Source organism: Vidua chalybeata, chromosome 29 (genome assembly GCF_026979565.1).
Source record: "Vidua chalybeata isolate OUT-0048 chromosome 29, bVidCha1 merged haplotype, whole genome shotgun sequence".
NCBI lineage: Eukaryota > Metazoa > Chordata > Aves > Passeriformes > Viduidae > Vidua > Vidua chalybeata.
Genome location: NC_071558.1, coordinates 483,971 through 505,893, shown reverse-complemented (window position 1 = coordinate 505,893; position 21,923 = coordinate 483,971). Strand labels below are relative to the sequence as shown.

At 51.1% G+C, this 21,923-nt stretch overlaps 4 protein-coding genes across 7 annotated transcripts; all 4 read left to right on the top strand.

The window, feature by feature from the left end:
* Window positions 1–5,222: 5,222 nt before the first annotated feature.
* Window positions 5,223–5,794, top strand: LOC128801371 (putative small proline-rich protein 5). Its single transcript, XM_053967206.1, has one exon. It carries the CDS (start codon window positions 5,233–5,235, stop codon window positions 5,521–5,523), a length of 291 nt encoding a protein of 96 aa, XP_053823181.1. The 5' UTR covers window positions 5,223–5,232; the 3' UTR covers window positions 5,524–5,794.
* A 4,675-nt stretch (window positions 5,795–10,469) lies between these two features.
* Window positions 10,470–11,556, top strand: LOC128801366 (putative small proline-rich protein 5). The gene is made up of 2 exons (XM_053967202.1): window positions 10,470–10,549; window positions 11,012–11,556. Exon 2 carries the CDS (start codon window positions 11,033–11,035, stop codon window positions 11,318–11,320), a length of 288 nt encoding a protein of 95 aa, XP_053823177.1. The 5' UTR covers window positions 10,470–10,549; window positions 11,012–11,032; the 3' UTR covers window positions 11,321–11,556.
* A 2,793-nt stretch (window positions 11,557–14,349) lies between these two features.
* On the top strand, window positions 14,350–17,411 carry LOC128801171 (keratin-associated protein 5-5-like). Of its 4 annotated transcripts, none has more exons than XM_053966854.1 (2): window positions 14,350–15,699; window positions 15,821–17,411. In XM_053966854.1, the coding sequence occupies exons 1-2, from the start codon at window positions 15,559–15,561 to the stop codon at window positions 17,069–17,071; spliced, it is 1,392 nt and encodes a 463-aa protein (XP_053822829.1). In that variant the 5' UTR covers window positions 14,350–15,558; the 3' UTR covers window positions 17,072–17,411. The 4 variants fall into 4 exon arrangements, with proteins under 4 accessions (XP_053822829.1, XP_053822831.1, XP_053822830.1 ...); XM_053966856.1 differs by having other exon boundaries at window positions 15,607–15,710; XM_053966855.1 differs by having other exon boundaries at window positions 15,607–15,757.
* Window positions 17,412–19,687: 2,276 nt separating this feature from the next.
* On the top strand, window positions 19,688–21,554 carry LOC128801367 (keratin-associated protein 5-9-like). The gene is made up of 2 exons (XM_053967203.1): window positions 19,688–20,674; window positions 21,013–21,554. Exons 1-2 carry the CDS (start codon window positions 20,466–20,468, stop codon window positions 21,275–21,277), a joined length of 474 nt encoding a protein of 157 aa, XP_053823178.1. The 5' UTR covers window positions 19,688–20,465; the 3' UTR covers window positions 21,278–21,554.
* Window positions 21,555–21,923: the final 369 nt, after the last annotated feature.

The following is a 21,923-nucleotide window of genomic DNA, read 5'->3' as shown; positions in this document are numbered from 1 at the left end:
AGGGAAATAGCTCAATGAAGAGCAGAGAAATGGCTCAAGGAAGAAAAGGGAAATGGCTCCAAAAATAGCAGGGAAATGGCTCAATGGAGAACAGGGAAATGGCTCAATGAATAACAGGGAAATGGCTCCAAAAATTGCAGGGAATGGCTCGAGGGAGAATAGGGAAATGGATTGAGGAAGAATGGGGAAAAAGCTCATGGGGCCCAGTAGAACCAGAGGTCAGGGCTGCTGTGGAGACTCATGGGGGTGTTCAGATGGTCCAGGCTGATCCAGCACTGCAGGAGCGGAGCCCCAAACTGGGGGAACTGGGCAGGCAGAAAGGCAAATCCTGCTGGGCCCTGCGGGGGAACCTGGCCCCAGAGCAGAGCTGGGAGCGATGGGAACTGTGCCCTCCCTGCACCTAATGCCAAACCTTTCTCTTTCCCAGCTTTCCAGCCTTCTCTCCTCCAGCCCAAAGATGTGCTCCCGTGAGAACAGAGGCTGCCACAGCTCTGAGAGCTCCTCCTGCCACGGCGGCAGCTCCTCCTGCCACGACAGCGACCGCTCCTGCCACGGCTCCGAGGGGGTCGTGTGCCATGAGGTGACCCCGGTGCCGGATGTGACCCCCGTGGTGGTGCTGACCCCGCAGTGCCCGGTGGCCACCGGCACGGGGCAGGTGCCCATGGCCCAGGTTCCATGCCAGCAGCAGCAGCAGCAGATCAAGCAGCCGGTGCAGTGGCCGCCGCAGCAGCAGCAGAAGTGAAGGGCCGGAGCTGCTCCTGTCCCCTGTCCCTGAGCTTGGACAGGCCCTGCCTCATCCCTCCGGCCCCTTTCCCTCCTCCTGAGAACCCCAAGTGGCATTAGTGCGGTGGAATTGGGATTTGTTCTTAGTTCCCTGCTCCTGTCTCCAGTAGCAAAGGTGTGATGTTGAATTAAAACCTAAAGCTCATCAAACATGCTGGCGCCCTGGTGTTTTTCCACTGCTTTTCCTTATCTTTGGCATCATTCCCAAGCTCGTCTGGGCTGAGGGGAGCTGCTTTCCACAGCTCCCTCCCCGTCCCATGGCATTCCAGTGGCTGGGATGGCTCAGCCCTGCAGTCCCCACACCTTGGGCACCTGCCAGGCTGGTTTCAAAAGCTGTCTGGGGCTGAAGGTGCGGATCTTGCAATCCCAGCCCTCTGCCTCTCTGCAATCCCAGCCCTTGGCTTGGAGCCTCAGACCCTCTCGGGCCCCTCGTGAAGGGTTTGCAGCTTGTTCGTGGCAGGCTCCATCCGGGAAGTCTGGAAATCCCTGCTCTCCATAAAGAGGGGGACACAAACAGAGGAAGGACCACGTTGTGCTCGGAGTCCCTTCTGCCCCTCTAAACGGAGAATTTGGGGTTAGATTGGTCTTTGTGTGAGGGAACTCTCCCTGCTTTGAAAACCCCATCACGAGTCTGTGTCCCCCGCAGGAAATCCCAGAATCCCAGAGGAACTGAGGTTGGAAAAGCTCTCCAAGACCTCTGATTCCAACCTGTGCCTGATCCTCACCGTCTCACCCAGCCCAGGGCACTGAGGGCCACCTCCAGGCTTTCCCTGGACACCTCCAGGGATGGCAACTCCAAACCTCCCTGGGCAGCGCCTGCCAAAGCCTGACCACCCTTTCCAGGAGGAAATCCCTCCTGATGTCCCACCTGAGCTTCCTTTTCTCCCAGCTGAGCCCACCCAACTCCCCCAGGAGTTCTCAGATCCTTCTCCTGCTGCCCCAGCTCCGTTGCCTTTTCTGGACACACTCCAGCCCCTCAATATCCCTGTTTGAGTGAGAAAAAACATTCCCAGTTCCTCCCGAGGTTTCAACTGACTTAAACCATTGATGTTCTGATTCCCACCTCATAGATGTGAAAGGGGGAAAAGGAATTTTAGATCTGCAGTTGGATTTCTCACCGCACGAGACCCCACCAGGCCGATTTCTGTGGGATGAGAGCAGCGCTGTGTGTAATGCACGAGACATTTAATTACCAAGGGCTCATGCTGAACCCTTGAAAGGAACAAGAAAGGTACTATTAGCACTCGTTTTATTACTACTCTTAATTAAAATAACAACAAGCCTTAATGCCAGGTGTGAGGTCCGTGATTGCAGGAGCAGGGGATGAACGTCAGGGTCGGGAACATGCGGCTCCAGCCTGGCACGGGGACATCAAGGGGTGCCAGTCCCTGTCCCCCATCACCCCTCACCCACCCAGTGCCAACCCAGCCAGACAAGCGGCTCCAGGCTGGGTTTGAGTCTGCCTTTGTGGGAAGGGCAGATAAAATCTCCAAGGTGAATCCTTTCAAAGCAATCCAAGGCCTCATCTACGCTCCCGGCTGAGCTGGAGCCATCCAGGCTGTGTCACTTCATGGAAGGAAAGACTTGGGAAGGGCCTGAGGAGCGGAGACAGGGAATCTCTCCCGAGCTGGAGTTGTGTTATCTCCACACACCTCAGCGGAGTGAAGCAGGAAAGGCTGCAGGAATCCAGCAGGAAATTGTCCCTACCTTCTCCTCCCACAAAGGCCACAGCAGCAAAGGTGCTGAACCCCTGCAGAGAAATACCCCAGGGAAAGCCTCTCCCCCTTGCACTGATTACAGCAAGCACAGGTGGGTCCAGGCAGAGCCAAGTCAGGTGTGCAAACATGGAGTCTGTGCGTAATTTCCCACAAATGTTCCAGACCATTGGTGAACCCCCCTCAGTCAACCACAGGGAGTGGCAGCTCTGCTCCAGCTGCTCATCCCACACCTCCTGGAGCTCATCCTATACCTGGAGCTCATCCCACACCTGGAGTTCATCCCACACCTCATGGAGCTCATCCCAAACCTGGAGTTCATCCCACACCTCATGGAGATCATCCCATACCTGGAGTTCATCCCACACCTCATGGAGCTCATCCTGCGCCTCCTGGAGCTCATCCCACACCTGGAGCTCATCCCACACCTGGAGCTCATCCCACACCTCCTGGAGCTCATCCCACACCTGGAGCTCATCCCACACCTCATGGAGCTCATCCCACACCTGGAGCTCATCCCACACCTCCTGGAGCTCATCCCGCACCTCATGGAGCTCATCCCACACCTCCTGGAGCTGGAAGCTTCCACAGTGAGCCACTCCTGGAGAATGGGGGCTTTGCCCTCTCATGACCTCAAACATTTCTCTTTACTGCCCCAGTTCCTGATAATTACACCTGACACCTTTTTTTTCTTCATTTTTCCCTCCTCACCTCTCTCAGGTGACAGCAAATCTCCTCCCACACGTGGCCAAAAGTCCCTGAAGTGCTGCCTGGCTATGGCCCAACCCAAACCTTGCAAGGAAGTGTTATGGGTTCGTTCTGTGCACCAGGGTAAGGCAGCTCAGCTGTGAGTGCTCCAGTCTGAGGGATCCCAGTGAGTCAGCAGAGCATCACCCCAAATTCCTCGTGCCTCACACCTAATCCCCAGTGCCATCCCAGTGTTGACACATTCCTGCCTTTTATGGGACAAGAAGATGTAATTGATGGGTCGGATGGGCATGACTTGTACCCAGGCATGGGAGACCAAAGTTCACCCGTGATTCACGGGAAAATCCATGTTCTGAAGTGTCTCCTACATCACACTGTTGTGTTTGTGTCTCCATCCCTGTCTCATCATCCCTGAAATCATTCCAGAAGTGCTGGAAGCAGGACAGCAACAGCAGCACTCTGTCCAGACTAAAATAAAAAATTCTGAGTAAAATCAGAAGAGAAAATAACCAAAACACCTCTGGGAGGGTGAGCAGGGCTTGGGCCATCCTGGAGGTGTCCAAGGAACACCCGGCTGTGACACTCAGTGCTCTGGTCTGCTTGACAAGGTGGAAGTTGGTCAAAGGTTGGGCTCAGTGGTCTTGGAGATCTTTTCCAACATCAGTGATTCCTGAAATCTGGGATTCTGTTCACCCCAAACCATCCTGTCCTGGCATTTGATACCACTACCCCCAGCACCATGTTAGGATGCAAAACCAGACTGAAACAGCCCCTGAAGCCCCAGGCTGGGTTTGCTTGGCCAGGTTTTGGTGGATGGGGATCCACAGAGGTGGCAGAACCTGTGGGCCATGGACAGGAACCCACTCTGGGGCAGGTTTGGTGGCAGGACCTCTGACCCCATGGACAGCAACCCACTCTGGGGCAGGTTTGGTGGCAGAACCTATGGCTTTGTTGGGCACCTGGAGGAGAAATCCTTGCTGGGCCACACCAGGCAGGCAGGTTGGAATGACCAGTGAAGGACAGATTTGGGCTAATGCAAACCTCTCATTGAGATATCTGGCCCCATTGTGCAATTCCCCTGCAGAATTCCTGCCCTAAACCTAATCCACAGGGATTAACATCAATAATTATTTTTTCACATGGAGGTCGGTCACATGGAGCTCCTGGTCCATGTGACCCTGAGGAATTTGGGATTACAAACACCTCTTCTGCCTGATCCATGTTGTCCATGAGCAGATCCATTGGTCACTTAACGTGAAATTCCTTCCAATCTCGTTCATAGGGAGGTGAAGGAATTAATGAGCTATTAATAATTACAATGCTAAAAGCACAGAGCATCAAAGGGAAAATACGGGAAGCTGAACGCAGCGGATAGAAATGGGCTGGGATCTGTAATTAGGGATGCCTCATGTCCCAGATAACCCTGTGGAAAAGTATAAAAGGTTTCCCATCCCAGTTTCCTTCACTCGCTGCTCTGCTCCAAAACAGCTCCATCCCCACTGCTGGAAGGGTGAGTCCAATTTTTCTCTTCCCCTGGCGTTTCTTTAGGAATGTTCAGATAGAATTGGAGTGTTGGATGCTCCCTCCTCACCTCTGCATCTTGGTTGTGCTGGAGACCAAGTTCTTGTTACCCACAAGAGCAAATTATTAAAACAAATTACAATGAAGGCCGTGAGCAGAGACTCAAGTCAAACCAAAATAACAGAAAGGGTAGAAAATCCAGACAGAGGGTTTTGTGGAAGAGGGGCTTGGAGGTTTCCAAGCAGGAGGAACTAGAGGGTCTGAAGCTACTCTTGGGAAATTGATGTATGGACCAATTTTTCTCTGGAAATCAAGTCCCATCCATAAAAGTGTCTGGGTTTAGTGAGGGATTAAAGCATCTCACAACAACACTGACCCCACTTTCTCACCCCTGAAGAACTGAAAATCAGGAAGAAAATGGGGAATCCCAGAACAAATGTCTATAAGCTCGTGCTGGCTGTGACCATTCCTCTCTTCCCTCCAGCTCTGCCACCACTCCAGGACAATGTGTTCCCGCCGGTCCTGCCACAGCCACGAGACCTCGTGCCATGAATCCCGCTCCTCCTGCCACGACTCAGGACTCTCGTGCCACTACACCATCCAGAGGCAGCCCGTGCAGAAGTTCAGCTACGTGACACCCTGCTGCCCCCAGGTGCAGCCCTGCTACCCTCCAGTGCAGCGTTACTGCGCCCCAGTGCAGCCCTGCTGCCCCCCAGTGCAGCGTTACTGCCCCCCAGTCTGCCCCCAGGTCACCAAGAACATCTGCAAGCTGCCCCCGTGCTACCCCAAGTACTGAGGGCAGGATCTGGGGTGCACTGGATCACTCCTGCCTTGGATGCTCTCCATGCCTAAAGCTTCAATCGATGGTTCTTTATTCCCATTTTTAATTTGATCCTCGAGTTCCTCGGCCATGGTTAGAATTGGTTTTGCTCCTATTCGGTTTAATTTGCTCAGCACGCAAGACCCAGCTCAGGTTGCTTTCCATGAAGCTGGGAATGATTCCTGCTGCTTTTCACCCATTAGAGAGCCTCCAAAACAATAAAATTTGATTTCCAAAAGTAAAAGAAGTTCATGGTCTGTTTACTCTTTGACCTTTTTTCTTCAGAATAATTGTTACCTCTGACTTTTTAATCACCACTTCTCGCTCTTTTCTCCTCAAGCTGATCACAAAATGTCCCTAAAATTTCGAAATAATAAAAGCCAGTGATTCCAGAGGCATTTCTGGAGCAGCTGAAGGCTCAGGGAGCTCATCTGCACCCTATTTATTCACATATTGATATACAGAATATGTATTTATACATTTATATCCAGAAGGAATTGCTCCGGGGAGGTTGGTGGGCCCCTGGCACAGGTGATTCCACAGATGCCTGGAAGTTTCCAAGGCCAAGTGGACGGGGTTTGGAGCACCCTGGGACAGTGGGAGGTGTCCCTGCCATGGCAGGGGTGGCACTGGAGATCTTTAAGGTCCTTCCTCATCCAGCCCATTCCAGGATTCCACTGGAGGGAACTGGTCCCCTCCTCAGCAGCTCCTCACACTTCGTTTGTCACTCTGACTCAGAGTCACAAACCTTTTGAGGTGTCTAATAAATGCAAATAAGCACCTCGTGGCTTCTCCTAGCCCTCCTTCTTTCACTGAGCTCCAAATTACTGTTTTCAGTGACAATTGCAGGCACTTAAAATAAGTGTGAAATCTCTCTGGACTTTTGACAACCTCAGACTTTCCTTATCTCCCAGTCCAGCTGAGACACCGGTTCCAGAACAGGCTCTGTGGCTGCATCAGCTTCCCCAAGAGCTCAGCAGCCAGACTCAGCTTGAATTAATAACCCTGAGAGTTGAATGAGATGATCTTTAATGTCCCTTCCAACCCAAGTCATTCCGTGATTCCCTGATTCCGTGGATTCCTCCCGCCTGACGGAGAATTGACTCAAGAGCCTCCCCCAAAAAGGAGTTTTATCCACCCAGATGAAGCATTTCTACATCACAGCAGCTTCCAGAAGACTTCAGATTTTCCTAAGCTCTAAAAGATTTTCCTAAAAGCTGTTGGGTTTCTGAACCATAGCCTGACAAATAAATAAAAAGATTCATAGAACCATAAAATAATTTGGGTTGGGAGGGACCCTAAAGATCACCTCATTCCCCGATCCCTGAGTTGTTCCTGTGTCTCTCACCTGTCTCACCTGGATAAAAATCACAGGAAAGGGACAATCACCCATTTTATTGTCTTAAAACAATAATCCACAGGACTGCTCTGAGAGAAATTTGGGACCAAAGAGTGAAACGTGGGAAAGAATAAAAATGACAAAACTGCTTAAATGAAATGGGACCCCACAGAAACCTGGGGCTGAAAACAGGTAAAATCTTCACACAAACCCTTCCTGATGAGGATTTGAAACCTCCTCCATCCAGGAGGAGCGCAAACAGAAAAATATTGTGGCACAAATGAAAAAAACAGATGACGGTTGGCAAACGGAACGGAAAAAATTGGGAGTGGGGACGTCGTTCTGGCGTCACCTCCGGAGTCGAGGGGTTGAGTCCCAGGTAGTCACCAGGGCCTCCCTCTAATGAAGTCCCTGGGAGTTGTGGCTCTTAATTACAGTCCCTTATGTCAGGGGGAAAAAACCTATCAATCAAAATGTGACTCTGCCACGGAGAACCAGGGGCAGCACGCGCGGAAGGAGTCAACCCTCCGGAGTTGATGCAATCCCAGTTGCCCAACGACAAATCACTTAATAACTCCAGGGATAGGTTCATTTTTGCCACGGGAATATGCAACTGCCTCCAAAATTCCCTTCTAAGCAGATTGGGAAATTCCTTGCTTATTAAAGTGCTGAGGAAAAAGTCATCGTTGGTTTTTTCCTGACTGCATCGAGTCGGAAATGCTAAAAATGAGACACAGGAGATAAATATGAATATGAGGGTTTGTGTCAGCATTGCCAAGAGGTGCCTAATTCCCAGGACAACCCTTTGGGAGATATAAAAGTCTGGCATCTCCCGTCCATCCTTTACTCAGCACCAGCTCCCCGAGCTCGTCCTCTTGCTCCAGCCAAGGGTGAGTTGGATTATGTTGATTTACCTACTCTTGAGCAGCAGAAGTTCACAGAGTTCTGAATTTAGACCTTGCCTTTGTCTTAGAAATCCCTTGGTTTTGATGGCTGGGTGTCTGAACAGACACAAGGAGTGCTTGGTGTGCTCACAGGTGCAAGGGCAGAAAAGCGGGAGCAATTGAAGGAGCAGATCTGCAAAGACAGGGAGTCCTTGGGAGCCAGCAAGGAATTCACTCCCAGACTGGCAGGTGATGGAGGCACAGAGAACTCAGATGAGTCAGAGCAGTTTTAGAGGGAAATTCTACTTTGAAAAGCCAACAGGAGCATCTTGGGAGGGAAAATCCCACCAGAGCCGCACCATCATGGGGTGTCCTCCAAAGGGAAGGGTCACCATGTCCTATACATCCCAAAACAGAGGGAAACATTTCCCATCCCAGTCCCAAAGAAGAGCCAAGGAAGGGGCAGCTGTCCCAGCCTGACAATCTCTCTCTTCCCTCCAGCTCTGTCAGAACTCCAGGACGATGTGCTCCCGCGGGTCCTGCCACGACTACGAGTCCTCCTGCTGTGGATCCCGCTCCTCCTGCCACAGATCCTGGTTCTCCTGCCACAGATCCCACTCCTCCTGCCACGAGCCAGAGCCCTCCTGCCACTCCATCCAGAGGCAGCCGGTGCAGAAATGCACCTACGTGACACCCTGCTGTCCCCCCGTGCAGCATTACTGTCCCCCTGTCCCCTGCTGTCCCCCCATGCAGCGCTATTGTCCCCCTGCCCCCTGCTGTCCCCAGGTCCTGTGCTGTCCCCAGGTGCCCTACTGCCCCCAGTACACCAAGGACATCTGGAACCTTCCACCGGCATGTCCCAAGTACTGAACAGGATCCAGCCCCGGCAACTGGATCCACCGGCTCCTCCCTTGGACACCCTGCCCTGGGCTCGTCTTGTCCATGCTGAAATCCCTGGGTCTCCACCATGTGGGATCTTGGTGGGGATGAAATGCTCCCCTAATTAACATTTATGGTGTTATTCTTGCTAATTATTCGGGAAATGTCCTTTGTAATTATTCAGGGCGTAATTATTTGTTGGGAATCTTTCTCTGCCTTGCACTTCTGTTTCAGACTCATCTGGGTGTGGGAAACAATAAATCTGATTCATGAGACCCTCGTTGCCTTTGAATTCCTTTATTCTCTCTTTCTTTGATTTTTTTTTGCAATTTTTTCAGGGGTTTAAAATTCAAATTTCTTTGCATTTCCAAAGTATCCCGATATTTCGTGGCAAATAATTGCCACGTTCATTTGGGAATGAATGGAAGTCAGCAAAGGAAAGGGGGAGATGGTCAAAGACTGGACTCGATGATCTCAGAGGGCTTTTCCCACCTCAGTGATTCCAGGAAATTAAATGGAAGGGGAATAAATAGGTCACACTGCTCCTTCTCAATATGCAATAACTTACTCCAAGCTCTGTTTCAGACCTTGGGTATAAATTTTCAAATATCTGAAAGCCTTTAAGCCTCTGAGAACAGAAGGCCCAAATTCCCGTGAAAGAACTGTGAGCAAAGGATGATGGGAACTCTCCTGAGATCACGTTTTCCTGAGCAGGCCCTGAATTTGAAAGGTTCAGAGACGTTTTTTGGGTGTTTCTGGAAGGCTCTTGGGGAGGTAGAAAGATTTTGGAGAGCATCAATGTGGACAAAAGAAGAACTGTCACATAAGCTCCCACTTTGTCACCTGGGTGGCTGCTGAGGGACCCACACCTGAGCCACCAAACATCCCTGAAGAATTCCTGCCATCCTCCCTTGCTCCACAAAATTCCCCACGAGGAATTGGCTGCCTTTATCCTGGAGAACAGCTGTGGGACATCCCCGGACTGGGAGATCTTCCCTTCCCAGTCAGTGAATTGCTCTAATGGGCAATATTTTCCCAGGCTGAGGAGTTTCATTTTTTTACACTTCAAACTCTGAGACAAACAGGGCCATAAATCCAACTTTAGCGTCCAAACTTCCACCAGTAGTGACAAAACCCAATAATTGCTCAAACTTCAGCTCCTCTTCTCTGAATCCCTTGGTGAGGTCAGGTGAAAAAAATGTGAGGGATCACAGAAGAAAAGAGAAACCAAGGAATAGGAAAATTTAATTTCCTCAAACCTTGTAAAGAGCTCAGGGTCAGATGTTTTTCTCTTTAAAAACCTGTGATTCACATGGAACACCCTGATGGGATCATCCCAGTCATCTGCCAAGCCGAGGCACATGTGAAGAATCAGGAACATTTTCTTTCTTGCCAGCCCAGGGAGCCAAGGAGATCCCGCCGGATTTTCCAGCGTTGTGCCATCCCCAGGAATTGTGGGTGGTAATCCCATTTCCTCTTGGCACTCAGCAACAGGGGAATTAAAACCCTGAGCTGTCACCTGCACCCAACGGGAGACCAACCCCAGGAGTCAGCGTTTCTGAGACCTTTCTTGCTGATGCAATCGCGGGTGTCCCTCGTCCCTAATTAACACCCGTCACATCAGTGTCAGTCTCCAGGAAATGGGAGAGAGCTGCCCTTCCAAAATCCCTGCCGTAGGAATCACCGGCAGGACGGGGCCCAGTGTGTCAAGGAGGGAACACCTAAAAATCAGGGGAAGTGCAAACATCTGCGGGATTGAGCGCAGAATTAATTAAGGTGTCATCATGAGGAGGTGCCTCACAGCCCAGGTAACCTCAGGAGAGGATAAAAGGTCCCTCAGCCCCGTCCTCCGCAGTCGCTCACCTTCGCTTCCAGAAACTTCTCGCTGCAGCTGAAGAGGGTAAGACCAACCTCACCATTTCTGTTCTTGAAACCTCCACGAGGGGTTTTTATGGATATGGTGGGAGCTGGGATTTAGGGAAGTGCCTCCTGCGTGTGCTGAGGGAGGGAGAGGTGGGGAATGGCAGATGAAGAATAAGGATTCCCAGGAATCCAGGGAAAGATGCAGCCCCCCGGAGGGATCCTCGAGTGACACAAACTCTGCTGGAACTGGGGCTTGGCAGATGGGCTCCTGGGGCTCTAACTGACTCACAGGGACGTGATTTTACACCCCAGCTCCCAGAGCATTCCCAGCAGAACCGGCAGGATCGAGGGGGTGTTGAGTCTGGATTAGGCAAGTGAAAAAAGGAGAGAAACAGTTCATGGGAGATATCAAGAAAAACATATTATTAAAAAGGAAGAGGGGAATATAAGAAGAGAACCAGAGTCTCCTCTCACCACATTGACTCCTTGCTCCAAACAGCTCTGCCAGAACTCCAGGACGATGTGCTCCCGCGGGTCCTGCCATGACTACGAGTCCTCCTGCCATGGATCCCGGTCCTCCTGCCATGAATCCCGCTCCTCCTGCCACTCGGGGCCCTCGTGCCACTACACCATCCAGAGGCAGCCCGTGCAGAAGTTCAGCTACGTGACACCCTGCTGCCCCCAGGTGCAGCTCTGCTACCCTCCAGTGCAGCGTTACTGCCCCCCAGTGCAGCGTTACTGCCCCCCAGTCTGCCCCCAGGTCACCAAGAACATCTGCAAGCTGCCCCCGTGCTACCCCAAGTACTGAGGGCAGGATCCAGCTCCTCGCCCGCAGCTTCCAGCTCATCCCACTGCTCATGGCTGTGCAGCTTTGTCACTTCTCTCCAAGAAAAACCTTCTAAAACTGCCGGCGGTGATGCAGTTTTAGGATGAAACCTCTCGGTTTAAGGAGCTCTGAGCTGTTTATCTTTCCTCTGCCAACGCTGTGAATGCTTCTTGCTTTGCTGCTTCATCCTCCAGCAAGACAATAAAAATGGTGTTTCAAGCCAACCAAACAGTCACTGCTCTATTAAATAGGCTGGGTCGATGGGCAAGAGGGACATTGAGGGGCTGGAGTGTGTTCAGAGAAGGGAATGGAGCTCGAGAAGGGGCTGGGGCAGCAGGAGAAGGATCTGGAGAACTCCTGGGGGAGCTGGGCAGGCTCAGCTGGGAGGAAAGGAAGATCAGAGTGGACATCAGGAGGAATTTCCTCCTGGAAAGGGTGGTCAGGCCTTGGAAAGGGCTGTCCAGGGAGGTTTGGAGCCACCATCCCTGGAGGTGTCCAAGGAAGGCCTGGAGGTGGCACTCAGGGCTCTGGGCTGGGTGAGAAGGTGGAGATCAGGCACAGGTTGGATTTGGTGGTCTGGGACCTCTTTTCTCTGGGATTGCTCTGGGATTTTGTGATGGTCTGGCGTCATCTCTGTTTCCTTGTGGGTTTGGAATCATAATTTAATCCCTGGAGCTGGAGGAATGCCAAGGAAACATGAAATCCATGGAAAACACCTGCAGGGCTGGGAGGAGCACATGGGGTGAATTCCTGGGGGAAACAAATCCTTGCCCTGGGCTCAGCAGCTGTTGGGGGTTCGAGTTTCCACCTGACCTGTGTGTTCATGTTTTCCCCGCATGTTTCTGCTTTCAGAGCCACTGCTATTTTTGGAACCAAAATAAAATCAAATCCTGCAGGGTTTGGAACATGGAACAGCCTCATTTAACCAGTTTCTGCAATGTAAAATAAGTGAAGGTTTCCCCAGCGTGATTCATCCCTCATCACCCATCCCTGGCGTGGGAAACAGCCTGGAATGAGCCGAGTGCTGCAATAGCCACTAAATGACCACTTGGTCAATAAGCAATTGGAATTAGTTATTTATAGGTTCTGGAGAAAATGCTCATTAGAGAGGAATGGGTTAAAAAGGAAAAGTTGAGGCCGGGACAGAGAGCAATGAATGATTCACCTGCCTGGGGGTTCTTGCCCTTGCTGAGAGTTGGCTCAGCCTCACAAAAGCCTGAAAAAAATATTTTCTTACTCATTCCAGCCCTCCCTGTGGGTGGGAATTGAGTTACTGAGGTTTCATGGCCACAGCAGTGGTTTGGTCTTCGAGCAGAGACTTTCACTTCCCTGTGCTGCCCCAGCTTCCAACTTTGTCCTCCATCACTGACCATGGCACATTTTATTTCCTTCTCCAAATCCAGAGAAGGCCACAAAGTTGATAAGAAGCCTTTCCCCCATGGAGCCAGGCTGCGAATGTTGGGAATCTTGAGGCTGTGGAGACTCCCAGGATCTGCAGGGGCTCCAGGGAAGCTGGAGAGGGACTTTTCCTCAGGAACTGCAGGGACAGGATACAGGGAGATGATTTCAGAGTGATGGAGAGGAGTTTTAGGTGGGATATAAGTAGGAAATTGCTCCCTGTGAGGGTGGGGAGGCCTCAAAGAGCCACAAACATTTGGCAAGAGAAATCCTCTTCTCCAGGTGGCCTGAAGGGACATTTCTGCTCTGCTAAGGAGACATCAAATAACGACATTGTGGATTTCACAGCCCAGACGAACTGTGAGGAAACCCCCAGGGATTAATGGGGAGGAATTTGCCTCACGATTGCTTTCCTGGATCTCCAAACAAACAGAGCTCTGCTCCTCTGGGCATCTTCCAGAGCCTGCACAGTTCTTGCACTCAAAGAAAAATATAATTGAGACATTTTTATGGCCCTAAGTTGAATGTTTTCCTCTGTAAAACTGCTGTTGGATCCACCTTGCAGAGCTTTAAGCACCTCTGGTGTTCCCATCCAACTGCAACAATGGGGTTTTTTTTGGCGCACTGGATGAATCCACGCACCAAGTCCATACAAAGTCAACATAAAACGGTCTCATTTTGGCCAACCTCTCTTCCTTCACCTCCCTGCTCAGGATGTCGCACATTTCTAATGCTGGAGTTTCTCTGGAGACTCTGGAAGATCACCCGAGCCTCCTTGGTTGCTGACGGAGCCCCGGGGGTTCAGCTGGTGCGAATGTCAATCACTAATTTGGAGATAATGATTAGCACCCTGGGCGCAAGGTCATTAACACAGCTGAAGCCAATAGGAAATTAAGCTTTGAGGGAACAGGAACGTTGACCTTGGGATGGCCTTGCCTGGAGAAGTGGTGACTTCACGGTCCTGTGAATTCCTCGAAGCAGGACCAGCTCCTCAAATTGTGACGTAGCCAAACCATCAAGAGCAGAACTGGGGTAAACAGAGGACTTGTGTCACCAGGAGTCAAATGGAAGGTTCTGGTGACCCAAAGGGTCCTCAACGTCCAGAACTGGATGAGCAAACACAGCCTAAATCTCCCCTCCCTCACCCCAGCAGAAGTGAGGGGTCTCCAGGGATGTAGGGGCAGCCCTTCCCCTGGGGGTGACCTCAGACACCAAACATTTCCCCTGACTGGAGAGAGATCATTTTTTAATAAAGTCGTGGTTTAATTTGAGATCCTCAAGATGCTCAGGACATCACACGGAGCTTTTATGCAAAATAGATATTAACACCCATCATTAATAGCTGATCACAACGTGATCATTAGCATCAGCACTAATTGCTGCCAGCGGGTGACTGGGAGCTGAGCACTGAGTTTTTCCAGAATTAACATCCGTGGCTCTTCCATTACTCCAGGGCATCTTGGAATCTGAAAAGAATTGAATAGGAATTTTGCGGATCAAGTTATGCCGAGGATAAACAGGATGCAAAACTTCCAGAGCGGTTTTGCATTTTGCTTTTATTTGAATATGTCAAAGAGGAATTGGAAAAACGCAGGCTCCGATTTGACCTGAAACAGATTTCAAATTTCCACAATGAATTTGCAGTGAAAATGTCTGATATTGGCAAGGCCTTGAGCCTGAGAGAGCTCAAGGAGAGTTTGGACAATGATCTTGGGCACGGGGTGGGGTTTGGGGAAAGTGCAGGGCCAGAGGTTGGTCTGGATGGTCCCTGTGGGTCCTTTCCAACCTGGGATATTCCATGATTCTATTCTCAGGTGTTTTCCCATGCACAGATGGGATGAGGCAGCGAGGAATGAGACTTTGAGAACTTTCTGGGTTTGCCCTTCTGGTGCCCCAGGGAAGGACTTTGGGCTCCACCATTTCTGCATTCAGACACAAAGCACTGGACCATGGAATTGCACTTCCTGGAACTCTATTTTTAAAATCATATCAAGGAGCAACTGACGTCCAGAAGCTTCTGCACGCCTCTGGAATCCACTGCACCTCAATCTTAATTAGGATTTTTATGTCAATTAATCATCTCCATGCAGCAGCCTTACCATATGCAAAGCGAGCAGAAACAACGCCTTCGAGCGTCCCACAAGAATTAACACGAAATTAAAAATTGTAAAAAATTCACACAACAAATTGATAATAACCCAAAATTGAGGGGTTGGTCAAAAGCCACGAGGCAAAGACTAAACACATGAAGGCGCATTGGGTGAATAAGTACAGGCTTAGTGCGTAAATCACAGATTGCTGGGGGGTACCTCATGTCCGGCAGGACAACTCCGACCTCAATAAAAGGTCTCCAGGTGCCTCTGCTCCCCACACACCTTCAGCTCTCAGCAAGAACAGTGAGTGTTTCCTACCAGAGATCCTTGGTTCTCATTTGGCTTTGGGCAAGCAATGAATTGAGGCTGGGTCTTTGTGTCTGATCTCTGCAGGGTGTTGGGCTGGATGGACCTCCAAAGGTGTCTTCCGAGCCAAAATGTTCTTTGGTTCTGTTGGTTTGAGATTCCATGGCTTTGGGATTCCATGGCTTTATGGTTCCATGGGTTTGTGATCCCATGGCTTTGTGATCCCATGGCTTTGTGATTCCATGGGTTTATGATTCCATGGGTTTGTGATTGCCTGGGGTTGTGATCCCATGGCTTTGTGATTCCATGGGTTTACGGTTCCAAGGTTTTGCAATTCCATGGTTTCAGTGTTCTATGGTTATCGGGGGCTCCATGATTTACAGCTCTCTCTGAAATCCTGATTTTTCTGAGACTGTTGATCTGATGCCTCTTGGAAAAGATGGACAGAGCACAGTGGAAAAGGAGCTGCTCAGGGTGGAAGTTCAGGGAGGGAACGTCCTGGATGAGCACAGCACGGGCAGGTCCCAGGAGAGTTCAAATATCCCTGGGACAGAGCAACAGTTGGTTCGATTCCTGTGAGGATCTTGGGTTTCCAACTCAAGACAAAGAAATAGGAAGCAAGGTGGGATGAGGGCCTGGGCACTGTGGAAATATGGGTTGAATCTCAAAGTCCTTTGTGTTCCAGGTCTTCACTCCGGCCACCCTTCACTCCTCTCCCTACACCATGTGCTCCACTGGATGCTGTTCCACGGGATGCTGCTCTGTCGTGAAGAGCAAGACCGTGTGCTGCAGCCCCTGCAAGACTGTATGCTGCAGCCCCTGCAAGACCGTGTGCTGCAGCCCCTGCAAGACTGTGTGCTGCAGCCCCTGCAAGACTGTGTGCTGCGCCCCATGCCAGCAATCCTGCTGCTGCGACCCGTGCCAGAAGACTGTGTGCTGTGAGTCGTGCCAGACTTGCTGTGACCCGTGCCAGAAGCCTTGCTGTGACCCTTGCCAGTCCTGCTGTGACCCATGCCAGAAGCCCTGCTGTGATCCATGCCAGTCCTGCTGTGATCCATGCCAGAAGCCTTGCTGTAATCCGTGCCAGTCCTGCTGTGATCCATGCCAGAAGCCCTGCTGTGACCCGTGCCAGACCTGCTGTGACCCGTGCCAGAAACCTTGTTGTGATCCATGCCAGACCTGCTGTGATCCATGCCAGAAGCCCTGCTGTGACCCGTGCCAGTCGTGCTGTGACCCGTGCCAGAAGCCTTGCTGTGACCCGTGCCAGTCGTGCTGTGACCCGTGCCAGAAGCCTTGCTGTGACCCGTGCCAGTCGTGCTGTGACCCGTGCCAGAAGCCTTGCTGTGACCCGTGCCAGTCGTGCTGTGACCCATGCCAGAAGCCTTGCTGTGACCCGTGCCAGTCGTGCTGTGACCCGTGCCAGAAGCCCTGCTGTGACCCGTGCCAGACCTGCTGTGACCCATGCCAGAAGCCCTGCTGTGACCCGTGCCAGACCTGCTGTGACCCATGCCAGAAGCCTTGCTGTGACCCGTGCCAGTCCTGCTGTGACCCGTGCCAGAAGCCTTGCTGTGATCCATGCCAGTCCTGCTGTGACCCATGCCAGAAGCCCTGCTGTGACCCATGCCAGACCTGCTGTGATCCATGCCAGAAGCCCTGCTGTGACCCATGCCAGACCTGCTGTGACCCGTGCCAGAAGCCTTGCTGTGACCCCTGCCAGACCTGCTGTGACCCGTGCCAGTCCGTGTGCTGCACCAAGGTGTGCCAGAAGTCCGTGTGCTGTGTCCCAAGGCCCTGCTGCTGCCCCTGCGGGTCCCTGTCCTGCTGCTCCTGTGTGGTGAAGAAGCCCGTGGTGGTTTGCTGCACCCCCGTGAGGAAGTACTGCACCCCCTGCATCCCCATCCAGCAGTGCTGCGCCAGCCTCAGGAAGACCTGCTGAGCTGCCCCAGGTGGCTCTGAGGGCTCCAAGAATGGGCACAAGGAGGTGAAAAGCTGCTCGTTTGTTTCTCCTTCCCATGGTGATGGAGCCAATTCATAGTGATTTTCTTCTTCTTTCCTAGCTTAAGCAGCTGCTTCTTTCTGTCCTTTAGTTATCGATTGTCTTTAATTATTGACTGTCTTGAGTACTCCTGAATTTATCGCCCATTGTATAAGGCATTAGATATTAGTGGGGTGTTAATTCTCCTCTTGGTGTTTGAGAAACCTTTGGTGTCACTGTGACCACTCTTCATTTCCTCTTGACTTGTAGACAATAAAATTTGGCATTAAGCAAAACACAACATTTGGTCTTTTGGTTGTTCTTACATGGCTTTGCCCTTAATTTGTCACCTTGCCCAGAATTTGCCACCTTGCCCAGAGTTTGTCACTTTGCCCAGGATTTGTCACCTTGCCCAGAGTTTGTCACTTTGCCTAGAGTTTGTCCTCACTCCGGCACCATCTGTGCCAAGGTCCTGGGTGTGTCCCAGTGGCACAGCAGAACATTTGGGACACAAAGAGCTATCCAGGCTCTTGGCACAAATTAGGTCACGTCTGAAGCAAACGGAGCATTCCTGGATCCTCTGGAATGGGTGCCCAGAGGAGCTGTGGGTGCCCCTGGTTCCCTGCAAGTGTCCAAGGCCAGGGTGGAGGGTTTGGAGCAGCCTGGGATAGTGGGAGGTGTCTCATGGCAAGGGGAGGAACGGGATGAGCTTTAAAGTCCTTTCCAGCCCAAACCATTCATTGATTCCTTCTTGCTCCCCTGATCATTCACCTCAGCTCAGATTTTACTAGAAAACGGAAAGCTGAAGTAATTAAAACTCAAAGGGCGAGGACTGAGCACCATCTGAAACCACAGCACTCCATAAATCAGAGACTCCTCAAATATCCTGACTTGGAAAAGGTCCACCAGGATCATGGAGTCCAACTCCTGCCCCTCCACAAACACCCCAAAATCCCACCCTGAGATGCGTTATCCAAACACTCCTGGAGCTCTGGCAGCCTCAGCTGTGCCCATTCCCTGGGGAGCCTGGGCAGTGCCCCACCACCCTCTGGGGGAAGAACTTTCCAGAAATATCCAACCTAGACCCTCCCTGGCACAGTTCCAGCCATTCCCTCAGGTCCTGCCCCAGGTGCCAGAGCAGAGATCGGAGCTGCCCCTCAGGAGGAAGTTGTGGACAGCTGTGAGATGCATAGGACCTCACCCCTGACCTCGGGAGGAGTATTCCAGTAGGTACCAGGAGGAATTCACTACTCACTGGACAGCAGGCAGCATCTTCTTCCCACCACTGTCTTCCAAAAATAAAAGCTTAGAAACTCCCTGAAATCCTTGAACTATTTTTACGGGAGCAGAGCGTTTCCCCCGCGCGTTCTTGGACTGCGAGCCCAGGAATGAAACCCGGGGTTGGCATCCAACCTAAAAGCCTCATTCCTAAAATAGCAAACCCATGAGTCAACGATACCTTCCCTCCCTGGCTGGGACTTTCTTTGCTATTAAAATTCAGGACTCAGCTCGGAATTGCAGGTCTGGAGAAAATGCCTGGAGCTCCGGCTTGATTTGCTTCCTCCAACCTTCACACATCTGCATTAAAATCATCTTCTCTACGTATTTGACTCTCTGAAAACATTGCTTGGGTCTTCAGAAGGGTTTTTATTTATTGTAAATCAGGCACAATGCACGGGCAGAAGGATATCCCAGATCAGAACGTTTTATAAAGTGTTTTTTGTTTAGGGAATCTTGTGAACATTCATTCCATCCTTGACCCACAGAAACATGTGTTGGGTTGGGTTGGAAGGGATGTCAAAAACCATCTCATTCCAACACACCATGGACAGGGACACCTCCAGCTGGACCAGAGCTCCATCACATGTGGCCTTACCTTACACTGGAAAAGCTGCAGGGACAGATTCACAAAGGTCTCAAACTCACAGAACCACCATGGAAGTTTCCAAAGACATTACAGGATGGGGCGTGGCCTAAAAAAGGAACTTTGTGTAGATGTTATTTCTGACCCAAGCACAGGTTAAATGGTGTTGAACAGCAAGGAAACTGCTGGAAATATTCACAGTGGTGGGGTGGCTCAGCCTGGAGAAGAGGCAGGTTTAGATGGGATATTGGGAAGAAATCCTTCTCTGTGAGGGTGGCGATGCCCTGACACAGGGTATTCCATGGGTGTTCCATCCCTGGAAGTGTCCAAGGCCAGGCTGGATGGGGCTTGAAGCAACCTGGGATAGAGGAAGGTGTCCCTGCCCATCCAGGAGGGTTGGACTGGATGATCTTTGGGGTTTCTTCCAACCCAAATCTTTCCGTATTTCTATGACTACAACACCAGGAACATCTCGGCCAACAGGACAACAATAAAACCTGATAAAAATGCGATGAATGATTGATTCAAGGGAGATGTTTGAGGGTTTACACAAGGAGGACGTTGCTTCCTGCAGGCAACTCTTGGTTATTATTGAGTGACCAAAACAATGCTCCCCTGGGGACAATTCCAGAGGGGACACCCGACGTCACAAGAGGTCATGGTCACATCCTGGAAAGGCAGATCCTGTCCTAGTCACCAGGGATCACCTGCTACCACGTCAGTCTCACAGTCAGAGTCTCCTGGATGTGATGGCAGCCTCTTTTTGCCATGAATTGGTGCTGCCTCAGTATCCTGGAATTCCTGTTTTTTACCAGAGGCCCCTCTCATCACATGGAAACACCATCAACATCTTTTAATGTGGAGATGTCCCTGCTCTGCATGTGGCCACAGTTCCTCATGTGAACATTCAAACATGATCACCACAAGTCTCCTCAGTCCCAGAAACCTTTGGGATAATCTCAGAAAATGGGATGTGTGGAACCAACACAGGGAAAAACCCTCCCATGTGCACTGCTGCTTTGAAAGCTGCTTCGTTTAGACTTAATCCATCCATTGCAGGGATGAAAACGAAAAAAATCTTAATAATAAAATAAAAATTACAAAACAGGGAGTGTGAGGACCCAGCACCCTGAAGGGAGGCTCAAGAGCAAGACTGAGAAGGGGAAAATTTCAACCTAAACTTTGACCACAGAGGCAGGAAAAAAAGGATTCCCATTGACCAAAAATTTCCACTGGACCCCAAAGATCCTGGCCAGGGGCAGAGAGAACACATGAGCAATGACAACTCCAAGTTCCAGGCATGGTTGTCCCACTGCTTCAGCACCTGGCTCCCCCCAGGCACATTGTTAAGCATCCAGTCTCCCAAGGTCATTCCTTGGGAAGGGATGGGAATACCTCAGAGCTCCATCCCTCCGGTCCCATTAACGCAAATCCATTAGAAAATTTGCATCTGTTGTTCCTCTGGAGGAGTAATTATGGGGCACAATTGAGATGGTGAGCAAACAGAAAGAGGCAGAGATTAAACACCGGGGGAGGAAGACACGTGAGGGGATACTCCGGGTGATCCACGGAGTCCGAATTGCCAAGGGATGCCTCATTTCCAGGGGAGGAGGCTTTGGAGCGAATAAAAGGCTCCCCAGCCCAGGGGTCTTCATTCGATCATCTCCGTTTCTCCTCTCCTCCCTCCACTGCTCAGCAGGGTAAGTTGGACTTTGCTACTTGCCTTTACTTTGAGACTCTGTTTCCCTGGGCTTCTCCAGGATTTTCTGGGTTGTCTGGTTTGGGACTGGACACTGCAGAAGATTTGGGATCGCAGATTGGTTTTGGGGACCAGAGATTGGTTTTGGGCTGCGCCCAAGTGGAGTCTCTCTGGCAGAACCAGTGCTGGACAAAATGCCAGAAGCACAGGAGTCTGTCCTGGGATTCAGGACATCCCTGGCCAGTTTGGGATGGATTTGGGGATAAGAATGCTTTAAGCTGCCTCAACCTCTGGGAGATTCAAGCAGAGAAGAAGACAAATTCTCTCTTTTCCTTCCAGCTTCGCCTCCACTCCCATCACCAAGATGCCCAACGGATGCTGCGGTGGCGGAAGTAGCTACACCATGTGCTGCTACAGCAGCCCCAAGACCTGTAAGAGGCCGATGTGCTGCAGCCCCATGCAGTGCTGCAGCCCCTGCTGCACCCCCTGCTGCATGCCCATGCAGTCCTGCTGCATGTCCATGCCCTGCTGCTACACCATCACCAGCAACAACAACAGCGGCTGCTGCGGTGGCGGCAACGGCGGCTGCTGCGGCAGCAACTAAACCCACCCGGCTCGTTCCCTCTTGGATACAGATTTGGATGTGGATAACACCCCAAATGCTCCTCCTCCTGTGTTTAGAGGCTGTAGAACTCCTCTTCTTCTCCTGCCTTCCCTCACCTTGTGCTTGTGATGTGCCCTGAAGCCGCCGCTCAGCGAGTTTCTCCTGTGAGCGCTGGTGCTGCTCTTCATTCTCCTCTTGGTGTGTGGGATGTGTCACCTTTTTCATCACTGTTTTGCTTCAATCTTTCTGGAAAAAAACAATAAAATCTGTAGTTTGTGACCCTGCAACCTCTTGGTGTTGAGCTGTTTGTTCGCTAGTGGATCCAGGGGGTTTTGCCGCACCTTTCACCTTTTCCTAGCATTTTTCCCGATTGTTGGGATTCTCCTGTCTCCAAGGTGTTCACTCAAATAAAATCAGGGCATCCCTGATGGTAAATTAATTCAAATTGGAGTATCTGGCACCTCTGGGGGTGATATTTGTCCTCTTGGTATAAGATAGTAGAGAAATAGGAAGTGAATAGGAGAAAAATGGTTGTGTGGAGACCTCACAGCATGTTCCAGGATATGGAGCAGCTCCAGAGAATCTGGAGAGGTACTTTTCATGTGGAACTGCGGTGACAGGACAAGGGGCAGTGGGGTCAGACTGA

Excerpts from the sequence above, each read along its gene's own strand:
- LOC128801371 (XM_053967206.1), top strand. The coding sequence starts at position 5,233 with ATGTGTTCCCGCCGGTCCTGCCACAGCCACGAGACCTCGTGCCATGAA.
- LOC128801366 (XM_053967202.1), top strand. The coding sequence starts at position 11,033 with ATGTGCTCCCGCGGGTCCTGCCATGACTACGAGTCCTCCTGCCATGGA.
- LOC128801171 (XM_053966854.1), top strand. The coding sequence starts at position 15,559 with ATGCCTCTTGGAAAAGATGGACAGAGCACAGTGGAAAAGGAGCTGCTC. Across the intron at positions 15,700-15,820 it reads CTGGGACAGAGCAACAGTTG|GTCTTCACTCCGGCCACCCT; the intron begins GTTCGATTCCTG and ends TTTGTGTTCCAG.
- LOC128801367 (XM_053967203.1), top strand. The coding sequence starts at position 20,466 with ATGGTGAGCAAACAGAAAGAGGCAGAGATTAAACACCGGGGGAGGAAG. Across the intron at positions 20,675-21,012 it reads TCCCTCCACTGCTCAGCAGG|CTTCGCCTCCACTCCCATCA; the intron begins GTAAGTTGGACT and ends TTTTCCTTCCAG.